Source organism: Melopsittacus undulatus, chromosome 13 (genome assembly GCF_012275295.1).
Source record: "Melopsittacus undulatus isolate bMelUnd1 chromosome 13, bMelUnd1.mat.Z, whole genome shotgun sequence".
Lineage (NCBI taxonomy): Eukaryota > Metazoa > Chordata > Aves > Psittaciformes > Psittaculidae > Melopsittacus > Melopsittacus undulatus.
This window is the reverse complement of record NC_047539.1, coordinates 1,538,984-1,553,479: the sequence shown is the minus strand read 5'-3', so window position 1 is coordinate 1,553,479 and position 14,496 is coordinate 1,538,984. Positions and strand designations below refer to the sequence as shown.

General features: G+C 51.1%; 1 protein-coding gene across 1 annotated transcript; it reads left to right on the top strand.

The window, feature by feature from the left end:
- Window positions 1-8,740: 8,740 nt before the first annotated feature.
- On the top strand, window positions 8,741-10,351 carry CCL13 (C-C motif chemokine ligand 13). The gene is given in 7 exon segments (XM_034068942.1): window positions 8,741-8,809; window positions 9,460-9,501; window positions 9,504-9,555; window positions 9,766-9,797; window positions 9,799-9,875; window positions 10,000-10,048; window positions 10,050-10,351. Coding segments are annotated over 7 exon segments (363 nt in total). The 3' UTR covers window positions 10,092-10,351.
- The last annotated feature ends 4,145 nt before the right edge of the window (window positions 10,352-14,496 follow it).

Here is a 14,496-nt window from a genome sequence, read left to right as displayed (position 1 = left end):
GAGAACACAGATTCCTTGTTCTAATCAGTAACTGCAAGATTGTCACCTAAAGAGTGGTGACGATGCTGTTAGCACATTAGAACATTCGAAGCAAACCAGAGAGCTGACTGCGGGAAGAGCTGCGGGACCAGCAGTCGGCAGATGGTGCTGCAATGCCGTTCTGCCACACAGTTTAAACTGCCTCTACAACAGCTCGGAAAGACCTGGCTTGGAAACCCTGCATCATCCTTGGGAATCTCTTGCCCAATTTGTATGTTCCCACACTAGCCTGAGCTTGTTGTGTTCTCTTCCTGGAGTTTAAAACCGACAGGATTTTTGATGGGGGATTCAAAACGTGCAAGCATTATGTTCGGGAAGTGATTACTGCCACGAACAGCTTAAGACCACGGGAATGAGCTAGCTCCCAGTACTACAACAACAATCCTGTAATAGTTCTGACACATCATTGTCACCATCAGACTGTGAAAATGGCCAATGGCTGCTTGAGTGGATTTCATCCATGACTGCCAAAAAGCATGTGGGACCCCACAGGTCCAGTGCTATGTGATATGTTCCTAATGCTATTTGAAACAAGCATAGGCTTGTTAAATTTGCAGAGCGTGGAAGAATTGTGGTGTGTAAGTGTAAAGAGGATGGAGAGGCCTGAGACAGTCTGCAAGGGTCATTGCAAGGAGCAAAGAACAAATTCATCCTTTGTTTTCATGCTGGGTAAGACACAGTGGTTCTGGTCTCAAACTACAGCAAGGAATGGAAGGAGAAATACTGCAGGAGTGAGGAAGTGCTAATAGATCACCCGGAGAGCAAGGAAATAAGCTCCTGGAGTGACAACAGTGAGTGCTGATCTTCCATGTGGAAATTGGTGACTCTCCCCAACCCTATTTTCTATGTTTCTCTGCAAACCTTACTTGCCCCAAGGGGCTTCTTTGTACCTCATACAAAACCTTGCCCAGCAAGGGTGCTCCTGAGCTGGAGTGGGCAGATGCTGTTGGGGCCTTAGGGACAGCATGTCTTCTCAAGGGATCTGTGTCTTAAAGAGCAGTCAGTTGATATTCCCAAGCCTGGATCCAGGGTTAACCTGGCCCTGGAAGGTAGACACCACAGTGCATGTGGCTCGTCCCCCAGGTCAGCTGCTCTTGACCTGTTCCTCCCTGCACTGCTTGCTGTTAAGGAGTCCAGTCACCAGCAGCATGATGGGTTCACATCTTGCCTTCATGGACTGCTGTTGCAGAATTACCCACAAGCAAGTTTCTTCCTCTTCTTCTTTGGAAGCAGGATGTCATCCCTGCATCTCACTGTGTCACTGCCTCACTTCTCTGTAGCCTCATGTCCTCTGAACCAGCAAGGTCTGCTGTTGTCTCTTGTGCCAAGGTTACTTGTTCTCTGTTGCTGAAGGCAGCTGCCAGCTTCCTGTGTTCCTTCCCAGAGCATCCCTGGGCACTTGTGCTCAAACCTTGGAGGCGGTCACTGTTACATGTGCTCCCAGCCTGCTGCTCATGGTGATGGGACAACAGCCCTAGTATGGGGATAGCTTTGATGAATCCTTGGTGGCTAACATCCCAGGTCAAACTGGTTTTACTCAGCATTATGGGCAAAGGACAGACCCAGATGCAAGTTTGGCTCTGGGCTGTATTTCTGGTTCTCTGCACTCTTTGAACTTCTTTCCACCTTCCTGCAAGGCATTTTCAGGGCTAGCAGGGTCAGTTTTGTGGAGGGGCTCCTGGGCACACAAGGGAGCCCATGCTGGGATAGCACTGAGGCGCATTTAGAATGGGGTGGAAAGTAGTTTTCACACCAAAGAGCTCTTTGAATCAGAAGTGCTACCTCTCCTGGGAGGAGAAGGCTTTGTCCTGTGTGGAGTCTGCAGGAGGGAGCCATCTCTTAGAAGGATAGTGAAGGACTAATTAATGGTTGCCATTTACTCCAGGCTTGGTCCTAAAAGCAAAGCCAAGATACGACAGAATGGAAGTGAGAGGCCTGGAGGGACCCTTCAAATCCTGCCTAGAGTGTGATTCCTCTTCATCAGGGACTGTAGTGGTAGGATAAAGGGTAATGGGTTTTAAACTGAAACAGGGAAAGTTCAGGTGGATCTAAGAAGTTCTTTTACTGTGAGGATGCTGAGGCCCTGGAACAGGTTGCCCAAAGCAGTGGTAAATGCTGCATCCCTGGCAGTGTTCAAGGCCAGGGCTGGACAGAGCCTGGGGTGACATGGTCTAAGTGAGCATCCCTGCCCATGGCAAGGCGGGTTGGAATCAAATGATTTTAAGGTCCTTTCGACTCTTAACTATTCTATGATTCAGTCCTATGTCCTGTAGCTGAAAGGAGCAAGGGGAAAGGGATACAAGCTGATCCCAGAAATAGGCTGATGCCAGTAAATTCGAAAGGGAGATTCCAGAGAAAGAGGAAGTTAATAGAAAAAGCCTGGAAACTTAAAATAGTGTTATCAAAACCTTTTGACTTCAGCAGAGGCGGGCCCAGGAAGTGGTGATCAGAGCCTAGGATGCAGAGGAAAACTGAAAAAAGAAATGGAAACTCATGATAATCCCAAAGGAGATTGGATGTGCTTAAATACTGTGCTTAAGGTGACCATGTCCTGGGATGTGGCAGCAAGGACACATCCAAAAAGGATACTCAAGGAAATTGGTAAGCAGTGCTGTTAGTGCATTGCAGACTGAATGTTGAGCTGAGCAGGCTGAGGGGTTTCAGAGTGAAGCAGTTAATGTACCAACCCCCATAACTGCTGAGATCATCTTCAGTCCTGGAGGGGAACAAGTGAATCCAGCATTTGTCCTGGTTGAAGGTGTTTGTCCAGCCTTGTAGAGCATTTGATTCCAAAACAACATTGTGGTTAGTGACACCTTTTAAACGGGACTGATATGCCTCTGTGAATTGGCTCCTGTAAAGACAAACCAAATTCAGAAGGAAGCTCACACCCTCTCATCTGACTTCTCAAACATGCTGTTTGCACAAGAGGATGGAGACCCATCTGAGTGGTGGTTGTGTTTTATCTGCCCTGCCTGGGTCAGAAACCTGCACAAAAAAAATGTAACTTCCAGTTTTTACTTGTATTCCCAGCCGGTTTCTAGCCATTATACCAGCAGAGTCCACTCCCTTCCACCCTTGGTGTTGGCCTCTGATACATTCACACACATCAATCCTTCATTTTCCTAACCCTTCAACCCAAACGTTTTGCTTTTGGACCCTTCTCATGTTGCTATAACACCAAGGTTCTTGTCACAGGCTTGTGTTTTGTTGCATGGGTCTTTCCCTGCCCCAGCCACTTCCAGCTGACAGCCTCCCCAGACTGGAATGGCTGCTTCTCCCCAGCAGCACAGTCTGCACTGCTGAATCAAATCCCTTTCTCCGTTACTCCAGTCCTCAAGGTCATTATAATTCTTCTGTGTGATATCTTGGCCTCTTCTAGATTGATCATAGCATCTCATTTTGCTTCATCAGCAAATTCCCTTTGCATTCTCCTGCTTCGTGTGCCAAGATCATTAATGCAAATGTTAAGCAGGATAGTTTTTGAGGCAGAAACTCGAGGAACTGGGCTGGTAAAACCCTTCAGCTGAAGCAATTACCATGCCTCCTTCCAGGCAGCTCTTTACCCACTTTACATGCATATGCCAGGCACATCTTCTCCTTCTTAGCTAATAATTTACTGTGTGGCACTATTTCAAATGTCTTACTGAAGCCCAGACAAGTGAGAACTACTGCATTTCCTTCACTGCAAATATCTGGTGAACTTCTGAAAGGAAGCTATTAGGTTTGTGTTGGTGTGTGTCAGGACCACTATGTGCTGTTGTATCTTGTGTAATACCTGAGGATCAGGAGAGGGGACATCAGTGGGAGGTATGTCTCTGCAAAATGTGAGGTTATTTACATGAATGGGGTTTGAAGGAGACAGTGGTTTTACAGAGTGGGTTGATGGAGCAACATGCTAGCAGACGATACTACCTTTAGGAGTAATGTGAAATACCCATTTCTGTTCCTAAGATCAAAGAAACTGCAGCTATTGGGATAGAAGAAGACCTGTGCTAATGTTTCTGAGTTTAATGGTTTCATTTTAAAAGATACTTGTGGTCCCCAAGTATTTTGCCTATGTGATGAGAAGTCTGTTCCATTTCCTCTTCAATCACATTCAGGTCCCTCAGTGTCATTTCCTTCAGAAAATGAGACTTAACATCTTATGTTCTAGAGTTGATCTTTGGTGCTGCAAGCCCAAGAATTAAGCAGAGTATTGGAGTGCATGAAGGATGGAATGGAAAGCTAATTCTCCAATGCCTAGATATTGTAGAAACCATCAGGGTGATCTGAAATGCCACAGTCAGCTCTGCTAATTCTGAGTCAGAAGTGGATAGAACTGACACAGAAAGCTTCGAATGAGACGATGAAAGCATTAAGTGATTGTGGAGGTGAAAGATTGGTAAGAGTGGGGCAAAAGATGAAGGGAACTTAAAAATAAGCATTCAATATTGATTGTTTATCCTTTTCATGCAGAAGAAGAAAGGCACATCTCCATTTAAAGAGAGAAATATTAATAGAGCATATGTTTTGACAAGAGGCATAATCAGCATGTGAAACTCTTTTGCCAGAAGGTCTCATCAAGGGCAAAAAGTGGAGAAGAAAAGAAGCAATTGCTATGAGATAACCCCAGATATGTGAGTTAGATAATTCTTTTATTTTTAGCCTGTTTTCATGGAAATAGGTCTTATGCAATCTGCTGTCTGGGTGCAGGAGGTAATGAGAGCGGTTGTCTGCAAACTCAAAACTGAAATCCCTTCTTGCAGTCACACAACATCTTTTTTAAAGCCCATCAATGTGTCATTGTAGGGCAGGAGCAGATCTCTGCAGAGGTAGAGCCTCTGGCTGTACCAGGACTGCAACAGATGGGCTGTAGGTCAGCACATCTGGAGGTGAGTCCATGTGCTCCTGCAAAACCAAGCCCAGCCCTAGTGAGAATTAGCCTGGAGTCCCTGAATCCTGCTCAGCTCATACAGCATTTCTCTTCCCTGGTTTTCTTCACAGGAACCAGAAAATCTTGCCTTAAGGAGCAAGGGGTGCTTGAGGACTTGGAATTAATATGGGGAGTGTGGAGAAGGTAGAGAGCGAAGCAGAGGCTGCAGCCATCTCTGGGTGAAATACATCCCCTGGGCTGGTCTCTAAGCTCTCTGAGGTCTGGTAGAGCTGTGCTGGGTGGCTGCAGGCCCTGCAGTGTCAAGTTGCCCTCCTTTTGTTGGACCTCACTAATTCCCTGGTGTTTTTCTGTAACCTCTTTCTTGAGGAGTGATTCTTTTCCATAGGATGGTTTGAGTTGGAAGGGACCTTAAAGATCATCTAGTTTTGCACTTGCCACTCTCTTTTCTAGGATAGAAACCAATCAAGCGTAGGGGAAGAAGAGCTCTATCTTTGATCCAATCCCACAGAACATCCCTGTCCCAGGCTGTGGGTCTTTGTGCAGGACATAGTGCAGGATCCCTCTGAAGGGCAATGGACGTTCAGGAATTTGAATTCCAAACTATCCGCAGGGACTGGGGTTAGGAATTCCACTTTTCAGTGTGAGTGTACTCTCATAAACAGGGTCAGTGCCAGCTCACTGCAGGGTGAGGCTGGTGGCTCATCTGTGCTTCCCTTGGTAACCTTTAGCCACAGGATCCCTTTGCATAATTTTTCTCAATGGTGAGAGTCACTTCCCAGACTGGGGTTGTGTAATGCCCTGTGGTTTGTCTCTACCCTTGCTTTTAGGACTATGGTGTTGGCAGCTTCTTTCTGCCTGTGGTTTCCTTCCTGCTGGTGCATGGTGAAGGCAGAAAGGCCTGCTGTGATCCTTTTAGTGCTGCAGAGCGCAGGGCCCCACGTGTCTGGCAGCCTCTCCTGAAGAGGTGCATACAAAATCCCTCTGCCCTGATCCAGAGGCAGAAATCAGCCTGCTCCTGCCAGCTAACAGGGGTTTGTCCTGAGGGTAAACCCTCTGCAGAGCTGGGGAAGCTTTCCTAAGGGAGGGCTGCAGACTGAGCCACTTGTCTCAGCTTTCCTTAGGCTTAGGGGCCAGAAGCTGCCATCTTCCAATGATAGAGATTGGCCTTCATCATCTCCTCTGGTCTTAAATGAATCCTGTGACATTGGCTGGCTGCCCTGTCTGGACACGGACTTTCTTGCTGCTCTCTTCTCACTCTTGTATCACTTACTTCTTGAAATGAGAGGCCCTAAGAGCAAGTTCCTCACTCCAGGACTGAGCAACCCTGGGTGTCTGACCACACACACTGTCCATGCCGTTTCCGGCTGTGCTCTCAGTGCAGCCCTTCACATGTTACCATGCCTCAGCTTGTCCCACCTCTGCCTTGCCAGCAGGTCAGTGACCACTCTGCTCTTTTAATCATGCTCACAGCCCCGAGGTAATGTGGTTTTTAGACTTTAATTCCCTCATTTTAAGGAGAACCATGGAAGGCAGTGCCAAAAGCATCTGATAATGCAAGCCTAGCGCCGTGTTTGATTATCACCAGCTTTCTGGTACCTCTCCCACTCCATATGAGTTTGCCCACCAGTGATTCAGAGATGCCACAGCCTGGCTTGGGAGGAAGTTAGGGAATCTTTGAGGTCCTTTATGCTTGCCTACCCCTGCCTTATCTACCCCTTCCTTACTTATTTGTTCTTTTCCCTTTCCCCACCTGCGTGCACACTTAATTGTGTTGAGTACTTGACTATAACCTGTTGTTTTGTTTATTCAAAGACAAGCCAAAAGAGTTGGCATCTTTGCTTGCTTGCCCTTCCTAGCTACTGGGCTTTTACTTTCTTCTGGTTTTCAAAGCTGGGGTTCTGATCTCCTGTGTTTCCTCCTCTCTTGTGGTTCTCTGCTGGATTAGAAAGTCATTGCCTTACAGAGATCTTCCATGGCAGGAGAAATGAAAACCATAAGTCCATTTCCTCACTCTCCCTTTACATCAGTTCCTTATATTTAATTCCTTAAACGCATTCAGATGCAAACTGCCTGCTTTTGCTGAACTGCAATTTTGTAGAATTTGTTGAAATATCCTGGATTCCAGTTAGAATGAAAAGTATTTCATCAGCATCTAGGAAGAAGTCCATCCGGCTCTCATACTAAATGGAGAACTGAAAGCTTGACCAACCTCTTCTGCCACCCGAAAAGGAAATATTTCTGTCATTTCCAGCAGAAATCATCTGTTGCAATTGTGAGGTTTCATTTGTGGTTCCTAACCGGATGACAAACTTTCCTCTGTAACTGCTAAAGCCGATGCCCACAGGTCATCACGCTTACTCCTTGTCATTGCAGTGATCTCAGGGTGTGAGATATTCCTTACATCCTGCATTGTTTCCCGTTTGCTGCTCTCTTGCCTATCCCATCCCAGCCCTTTTCTCTCTGCTTGGGCAGGGAAAAGGGGCTCCCACCAAGCAATTGCCCACTGCCATAGCTCATCCCTGCCTGTGACCCTGTGACTTGGTTCTCCGGCCCCAGCCCAGCTCACCCCTGCTTCAGGGCTGCTATCCCCCAGTAGGTATCCCACCCTGGGGTTCGGGTAGCTCAGCACCTTGTTCCTATATTGGACCCAGAACCAATTGCTGGTTGCCTTCATTGTAACAGCCTGTTGCATGCTGATGTTCTCCCTTACACTTCTGTTAAACAAAGCAAAGCTGGCTCTGGTGAGTGCAGGATTGATGCTGGAATGGGGTGGTTGGAGGACAGAGGTCTGGGGCAGGCCTCTGTGGGAGACACAAGAGCATTAATTTAATGCAGTGGCATTAAACCAGGAAAACTCATGCAAATCTTCAGTCTTCTGAGAAACTGAGACTTTCCTTCTGCTCTGGTGTATCCAGCAGCATTGACAAGCAGACACATTTACAGCAGGTACTCCCTCTCCTGCAAGCCCTTCTCAAGTGCCTCAGGTGAAGACACAGGTCACCAAAGGATGAAACAATCATGGTTAGGAGAAAACCTAATCCTACACCTCCTCTCATACAAGAGATGCTCAGAGGGATGCATCCTTCAGACAGAGACCCTCTGACAGCAGGAGGCTGATCCCCGCGCATGAGCAGGGAGCATTGGCCTGCCATGGAGTGGGGATGGGTACAACTATTGCTCAGCATCTCCATGAGTTAGACTTTTCCACTGAGTCAGGACATCAGGAATTAATCATGCCAGAGCAAGGGTCAGGAGGCGGGGTTTGCCTGGGACCTCAGCAGCAAACCCTTTGTGGCATCACAGAGCAGCATTAGGGCAAAGCCAGTAAAAGGGGGGGGGGGGAGGAAGGAAACAAATTGAGCAGCTCTTTATGGATGTGCACCTGTGGGATGCTTGGGAATTATCCTATGGTGATTGCAAATGCTGCCCCTTTTCAGTCATGCTGCAATCTCCTGGAGGTTTCATCCTGCAAGGCTGCAATGAGCTGATCGCAGGGGGCACCACCAGAATGCTGTCCTCCAGCTCCTGCTTTTAACTCCCTGTCCCCTGACACACATGTATCTGCTTTTTGGGGTGCTATGCCAGTAGAGAGAGCTTAAACTGGAGGAAAGTCTCCTGCATGGGAGGGAAGTGGGAAAAGCAGTGACTGCAGTAACTTGACTGTCAGGGGCTGCAGACTGTAGCCCAAAGCTGAGATTGTCAGGGAGGTGTAAATCCTCTGTTCACTCTGGGAAGGGGGTGTGGCAGGCAAGGCTGCAGCCTGAGCCCACTGCTCCAGCCTGCAGTGGGACAAGGGTCCAGTCCCTACAGGTCATCTGATCCTCCATGTCTCTGCAACCTATGCAGCCTGAAGATAAAGGTTTGACCATAATTACCAGCAAAGAAGGGATACACGTGAGACCTCCAATGACTTCCAGCTCAACACAACCTCAGTCCTACATGCTCTGTCCTGGCAAATGTGTCCAACCAAGAACGAGAGCTTTCAGGGGAATAACGGTGTATGTGCAATGCGTCACTATTGGAGCTAACTGTATCCCTGCTGTGAGCAGGGTGAGAGGGGCTGTTTGTGCCAAAACTGGGGCTGAGCTGGGAGCTTTCTCCTGGCAGTGCTTTCTGCCAGCAACCACCAGCAGAGCTTGGGGGTGGCCCATCCACAGAGCAGCTCCTCAGCCCCCCAACACAGCGATGCTGCAAAGCAAACCCCTGCTTGGGATTGCCACTGGGGCTCTGGCCATGGAGCTTTGTGCCCCAGCCTGGCTCATGGCTGGTGGGGGATCCTTGCGGCAGTGGCCAGCGTTGGTGCTGTGGGGTTTGGGGCACCAAAATAGAATGTGAAAGTTGCAGCCCCATGGCCAGTGCTTCCCTCTCTGCGGTTTCCTTCTCCAGCTCAGCAAATCTGGGTGCTCTGACAGAATTTCCCTGCTATCATGGACTCATTTTCTTTCCTTGAAATCCTGTGCCCGCCCCACGGCTGGGGGGATAAAAGGAGGGCATGGCCATAGGGCCGAGCATAGCGCAGAGCCCAGCTCCAGCCCTGCTCACAGATCCCTCAACTCCACAGCACCATGAAGGTCTCTGCAGCTGCTCTCTGGTCGCTCTCCTCCTCGTGGCATCCTGCTCCCCATCTGAGGCCCATCTCGGTGAGTCCATCCCTGCATCCCTCCCTGGGGCTCACTGTGCCCTTGCTCCATAGGAGCTGCTGGGGCAGACTGAGAGCTCCATCCCCATCAGCAGGGAGCAGGAGGCCAATGCTGGCACCCAGGGAACAGGACACAAGAGGGGAGATGGCAAATCGCCTGGGAACCCCTGTGCCTGGGCTCTCACCAGGGTCTCTGTCTCTGTCCTCACAGATGGTGTCCCCACCACGTGCTGCTTCACCTACCCACCAACGCCACATCCCACGGCGCCTCATCACCTCTGTCTATACCACCAGCAGCAGCTGCAGCTAGCCAGGAGTGATGTGAGTACCACTGTGGGCTAAGGGGGCGATGGCTGGGGCAGAGGGATGGGGATGTCCTTGGGGACCTATTGCAGGCACCCCTCTGCCCTGGCCAAGCACCCTAACATGGGACTTGTCCTGGCAGCATGGTCACCAAGAAGAAGGAGCTGTGCACAGATCCCCGGGAGGCCTGGGCTGCAGGCATATCTGCAGCACTTCCAGAGCCTGAAGAACTGATCCTTCCCTGCTGCCACCCTGGTGCTTCCCCAGCCCCGTGTACACAGGAGAAGCAGTTGGACTGCAGCCTTCCTCAGTGGTAAAGCTTATTCTATTTAACTTATTTAAACAAAGTATTTTTTGCTAAAAAAGGGGGAAAATCCCCAAAAATAAATTATATCAAAGTCCTAATTTAACTGAAAATAATTTAATTATATCAATTTGCTTGTTAATGAAGAGTCAGGAGTTTCAATGCCTGAATAAAGTGTTTGCGTTATCAACCCCTCTGTGTGCCTCTGAAGTCCCTGCTGCAGCCCTGATGCTCTCCACGCATCCTGGGGTCACTGCTCCCTCTGGAACAGGAGCAGCCTCAGCCCCACAGCATCCCCCATGGTGCCTCCCCCTCCCCAGGCCTGGGTTCAGCTCCGGTGCCATCCCTGGGGTGCCCACCAGCATCTCTTGGAAGGTGACCGTGTCCTGGTAGAGAGGGCAGCGGAAGCGGTGCAGTGCCTGGCCTGGGGCCAGACACAGCATCAGCACCAGTGCTGGTGGGGTCCCATTCACCCCCCGGAGCTTGGTCCAGCAGAAGGAGCTGCGGATGGAGGTGATGCTTCAGCCCAGCTCTCCTCCATCCCGGCCCTGGCTCTGGTACCCCAGGTACCCAGGGTCTTCATACAGGAGCTGCTCCAGTCCCTGATCATCCTCGTGGCCTCCTCTGGACTTGTTCCAACAGTTTCCATGTCCCTTTTATGTTGAGGACACCAGAACTGCACACAATGCTCCAGGTGAGGTCTCACGAGAGCAGAGGGGCAGGATCACCTCCTTTGCCCTGCTGTCATGCTCCTGTTGATGCAGCCCAGGATACGGTTGCTTTCTGGGCTGTAAGTGCAGCCCCCTCATGTTCATTTTCTCATTGACCAACACCCCCAAGTCCTTCTCCTTGGGCTGCTCTCAATCTCTTTGCCCAATCTGTGGCTGTGCCTGGGATTGCTCTGACCCAGGTGTAGGACCCACCAGCACAGGGGGATGGATGATCACTTCCCTGGTCCTGCTGCCGCACTCTTGCTGATACAAGCCAGGATGCCATTGGCCTTCTTGGCCACCTGGGCACAGACCTGGCTCAGCTTTAGCTGCCTTTCGACCATCACCCCAAGTCATTCCCACCAGCCTCTTTTCCCTGGTGCATGAGGTTGTTGTGACCCAAGTGTGGCATCATCACTGAGCCATGGTGAACCTCACCTGGGCATGGGCTGCTTCATCTTGGAGGGCATCAGCCAGGGCCTTTGGGTTTCCTGCCCTTCCAGGCCTCCTGGACTATTCCTGGCTCCCCGTGGTGATGATAACAGATGCTGATGTGACCGTTATCCCGCAGGATTTATCATCTCACTCCAGCAGCAGATCTGCATGAGGTTTGTTATTAAACCTATGGAGCAATATACAGTAGTGTGGTGTCTTAGTGGGTCCTGTGAGCAGGGAAGGGAACAGAGGCCAGCTCTGTAATTTAACAGAACATAGAGCTAAGCATGGGATGCAAATAAATAGAGCTATGGGGAAGGCAGCTTCATGCAGAGGTGAGGGAATGACTTCTTCTGATGCTGGTGCTGCTCTGCTGGAACCAGTCCTTGTCCAAGCAGGAATCTCTTCCCACTCCGCAGCTACACACTGCAGGGAGAGAAGGACTGCATTAGATGGGGGAATGCAGGGTCAGCCATGCCTGGGAATCCCTGCAGCATCCTTTCCACACATCCCCCAAAGGTCTGACTTAGGCAATCCAAAGCCTTGGCTTCCTTCCTGCTTTCTTGCTGACAGCTGAAATGGGGAATTTGGGGCTATTTGGGATAGAGCAGTGAGAAGGGAAGGGCATGGGAAGAGCCAGAGCAGTTCCACCACCATGGCACCCTTGGAAGTGGCTGTCTTGGGACATCCTCAAAGGCAGAACAAGGAGGAACATAGGGAAGAACATAGGAAGGTGGGTGAGTTGAGGGTGAGGAGGGGGGAGCCAGGGAGGAAGGTTGGGTTGGGGTACTCACCGCACAGCCCTGTGGGAGCAGTGGGAGGAGTCTCCTCGTAGCTTTGATGAGGAAGGCCGGGATTTTCTTCTGGTATGAACATGTCCTTGTAGCAGCAAGCGTTATAGTGGCTGCGGACTGAGAGGAGGCAAAAGGGGTTGGTGCTTTCCACCGCTGGCACAAGGGATGGGGGCACATCCCTGGGACTCTCTTGCTCCCTCCTGCTACAAGGGATCCCCTCTCACACTCCCTGGCAGTGCTGCTTTGGCTCCAGGGTAGGACCCCCATGTTTCCCTGCCCATGGAGGGCTCAGTTACTGATCTCCCCAGCCTGGGAGCAGGTTGAATCCATCCTTGAGTCTGGTTTTCCTCATCTGGAACAAGACCAGGACACCCCTTTGCTTGGGTCACTGGATGATGCCTCAGCCCCCAAACCCACGGCAGGAAGCAGGAGTTGAAGCTCTTGTCCTCTTCCCCGAAATCCAGCTCCACATCAGTGAAGGAGTCAGGAATGATGCTGGGGCAGCCGTGGGGAATGGTTCAACATCCATACTTACAGGATACACCCTGGTTCAGTCCAGAGAGCTGCCAGCAGCAGGGAGAGCAGGGCCAAGGAGGAGACCTTCATGTTCAACCCAGGGCTTGGTCAGCTCCAACAAGCAGGCAGCTCTTGTACCAACAGCTACCTGACTCTGCTGCTGTGCTTCGACATGATATAACCCCCGGCCTGGCTTCCATGACACCTCTGGACTCTCCCTGGGAAAAGAACCGTCCGGAAGAAATTGATAAAGGGCAACCAGTGAATGGAAATTCTCTGTCCCAGCGCCTCCATCCCTGCGGTACCTGAGGGCTGCTGCAGAGCTTGATGAGCAGGAGCAGTGGGTGATGCGCTGGGGCCGGCAGTCTATTTTGGGGTTGGTTAAACCACACAGGATGATGCTCACTCTGCCAAAGCCCTGGGGGAGTTCAGTTTCAAGCCCAGCCTTGTCAGCTCGGCTGGCCAATGTCTCTGTTGTAAGTCTGGCCTGGGTGAATGGCTTCAGCCCAGCTCGCCCTGAGACCATCGCTGGATGCCCATCGTGTGTGGCTGTGCCCAGGTATGGCACCCATCACAGTGTCAGTGACACATCACATCTCTTGTGGCCACACAGGAGCTGTCACTGGGGGCCAAGGCAGGCACCCCTGGTAGAGGGGTCTGTGCCACATGAAGGGCATGGCAAGGAGCATGGGCTGTGCCTGGTCTCTTGCCCCTCTCACTCTCACTTCCCCAGAGATCATGTGGATGTGATTTGGCTCCATGCACCCTCCTATTCCCTCATTTCAGCTCTTCCAAGCTCCTTCCTGACTCCAGCAATTACCTCTATGGCTAATACCAGGAGGAAACCCAGCAGCAGGATCTGCCCATTCCCAAGACACTTGCACAGCCAGATGTTTGCATGCATGAGATGACATTTAATTCCCTTCTGTGTGTTGTACAAACATAGAACCATGGAGCGCTTCCCTAACCCCCTGCGTGCCAGGCCCAGTGAGCACAGCTGGACACGCCACTGCTGCCTGCGAGAGTGTCCAGGCAGCTGCCTGCATGTACAGCAAGGCTACAGCATGGGGCTGACAGCAGGGCTGGAGCCCAGTGCCCCACGGGGTCAGCACACCCATCCCAAGGGATGCTGCCCTTTGCCTTTGGGAAGGTGGTGACGATTGTTGAAATGTGATGGAATGATGTCCCCGATGAGCTGCTATACCCAAACATGGGGCCCGCCAGCCACCCCTGATAAGGGGTGACCGTTGCAGTGTCCTGTCCCCATGGAGGGGATTCCTTGTGCTGCCTCCGGCCGCCTGCTAGCTGGGGAATGGAGAAGGAGCTGACTGGGAAGCTCTGTGGTACTTCTTTACCCAGGCCCTGCTTGCCTGCGTGCAGATCCCCTTCCGCTCCTCAACCCCTGAAGCTGGGGCAGAGAGAAGATGTGGTTAGCAGGTGCTTGGTACAGGGGTTTTTACCCCCCAAAATGGGGTACAGAGCCCCCAGCACTGAGTCTCTGTGGGGTCAGGATTGAACCCCCAAAGCAAGGCAAGGGTCTAGAGGCGCTTCACCCCCTGGGCTGGGTTTTAGGGTACTCACATCACAGCCTTTTTCGGGCACTCGGGGTGGTGGGGTAGCAAGCGATGATTTTGTCCCTCTTGATCCTTCTCATCTGGAGTTGAAGCAGCACTTGTCCGGCACGGCCGGGGCTCCTGGGGACACAGCCACAGGCTCAGACACCCCTCTCCATCTCACCCCTCCCATCCCCACAGCAGCTCCTTAGGGGGACCACCTGTCCCCCATGGCACAAAGCAAAACCATGTCCCCAGTGCACTCACTCTGTGCCGGGGCTCTGGCAGCACAGCACAGCCAGGAGGAAGAGGAGTGTTGCAGAGCCC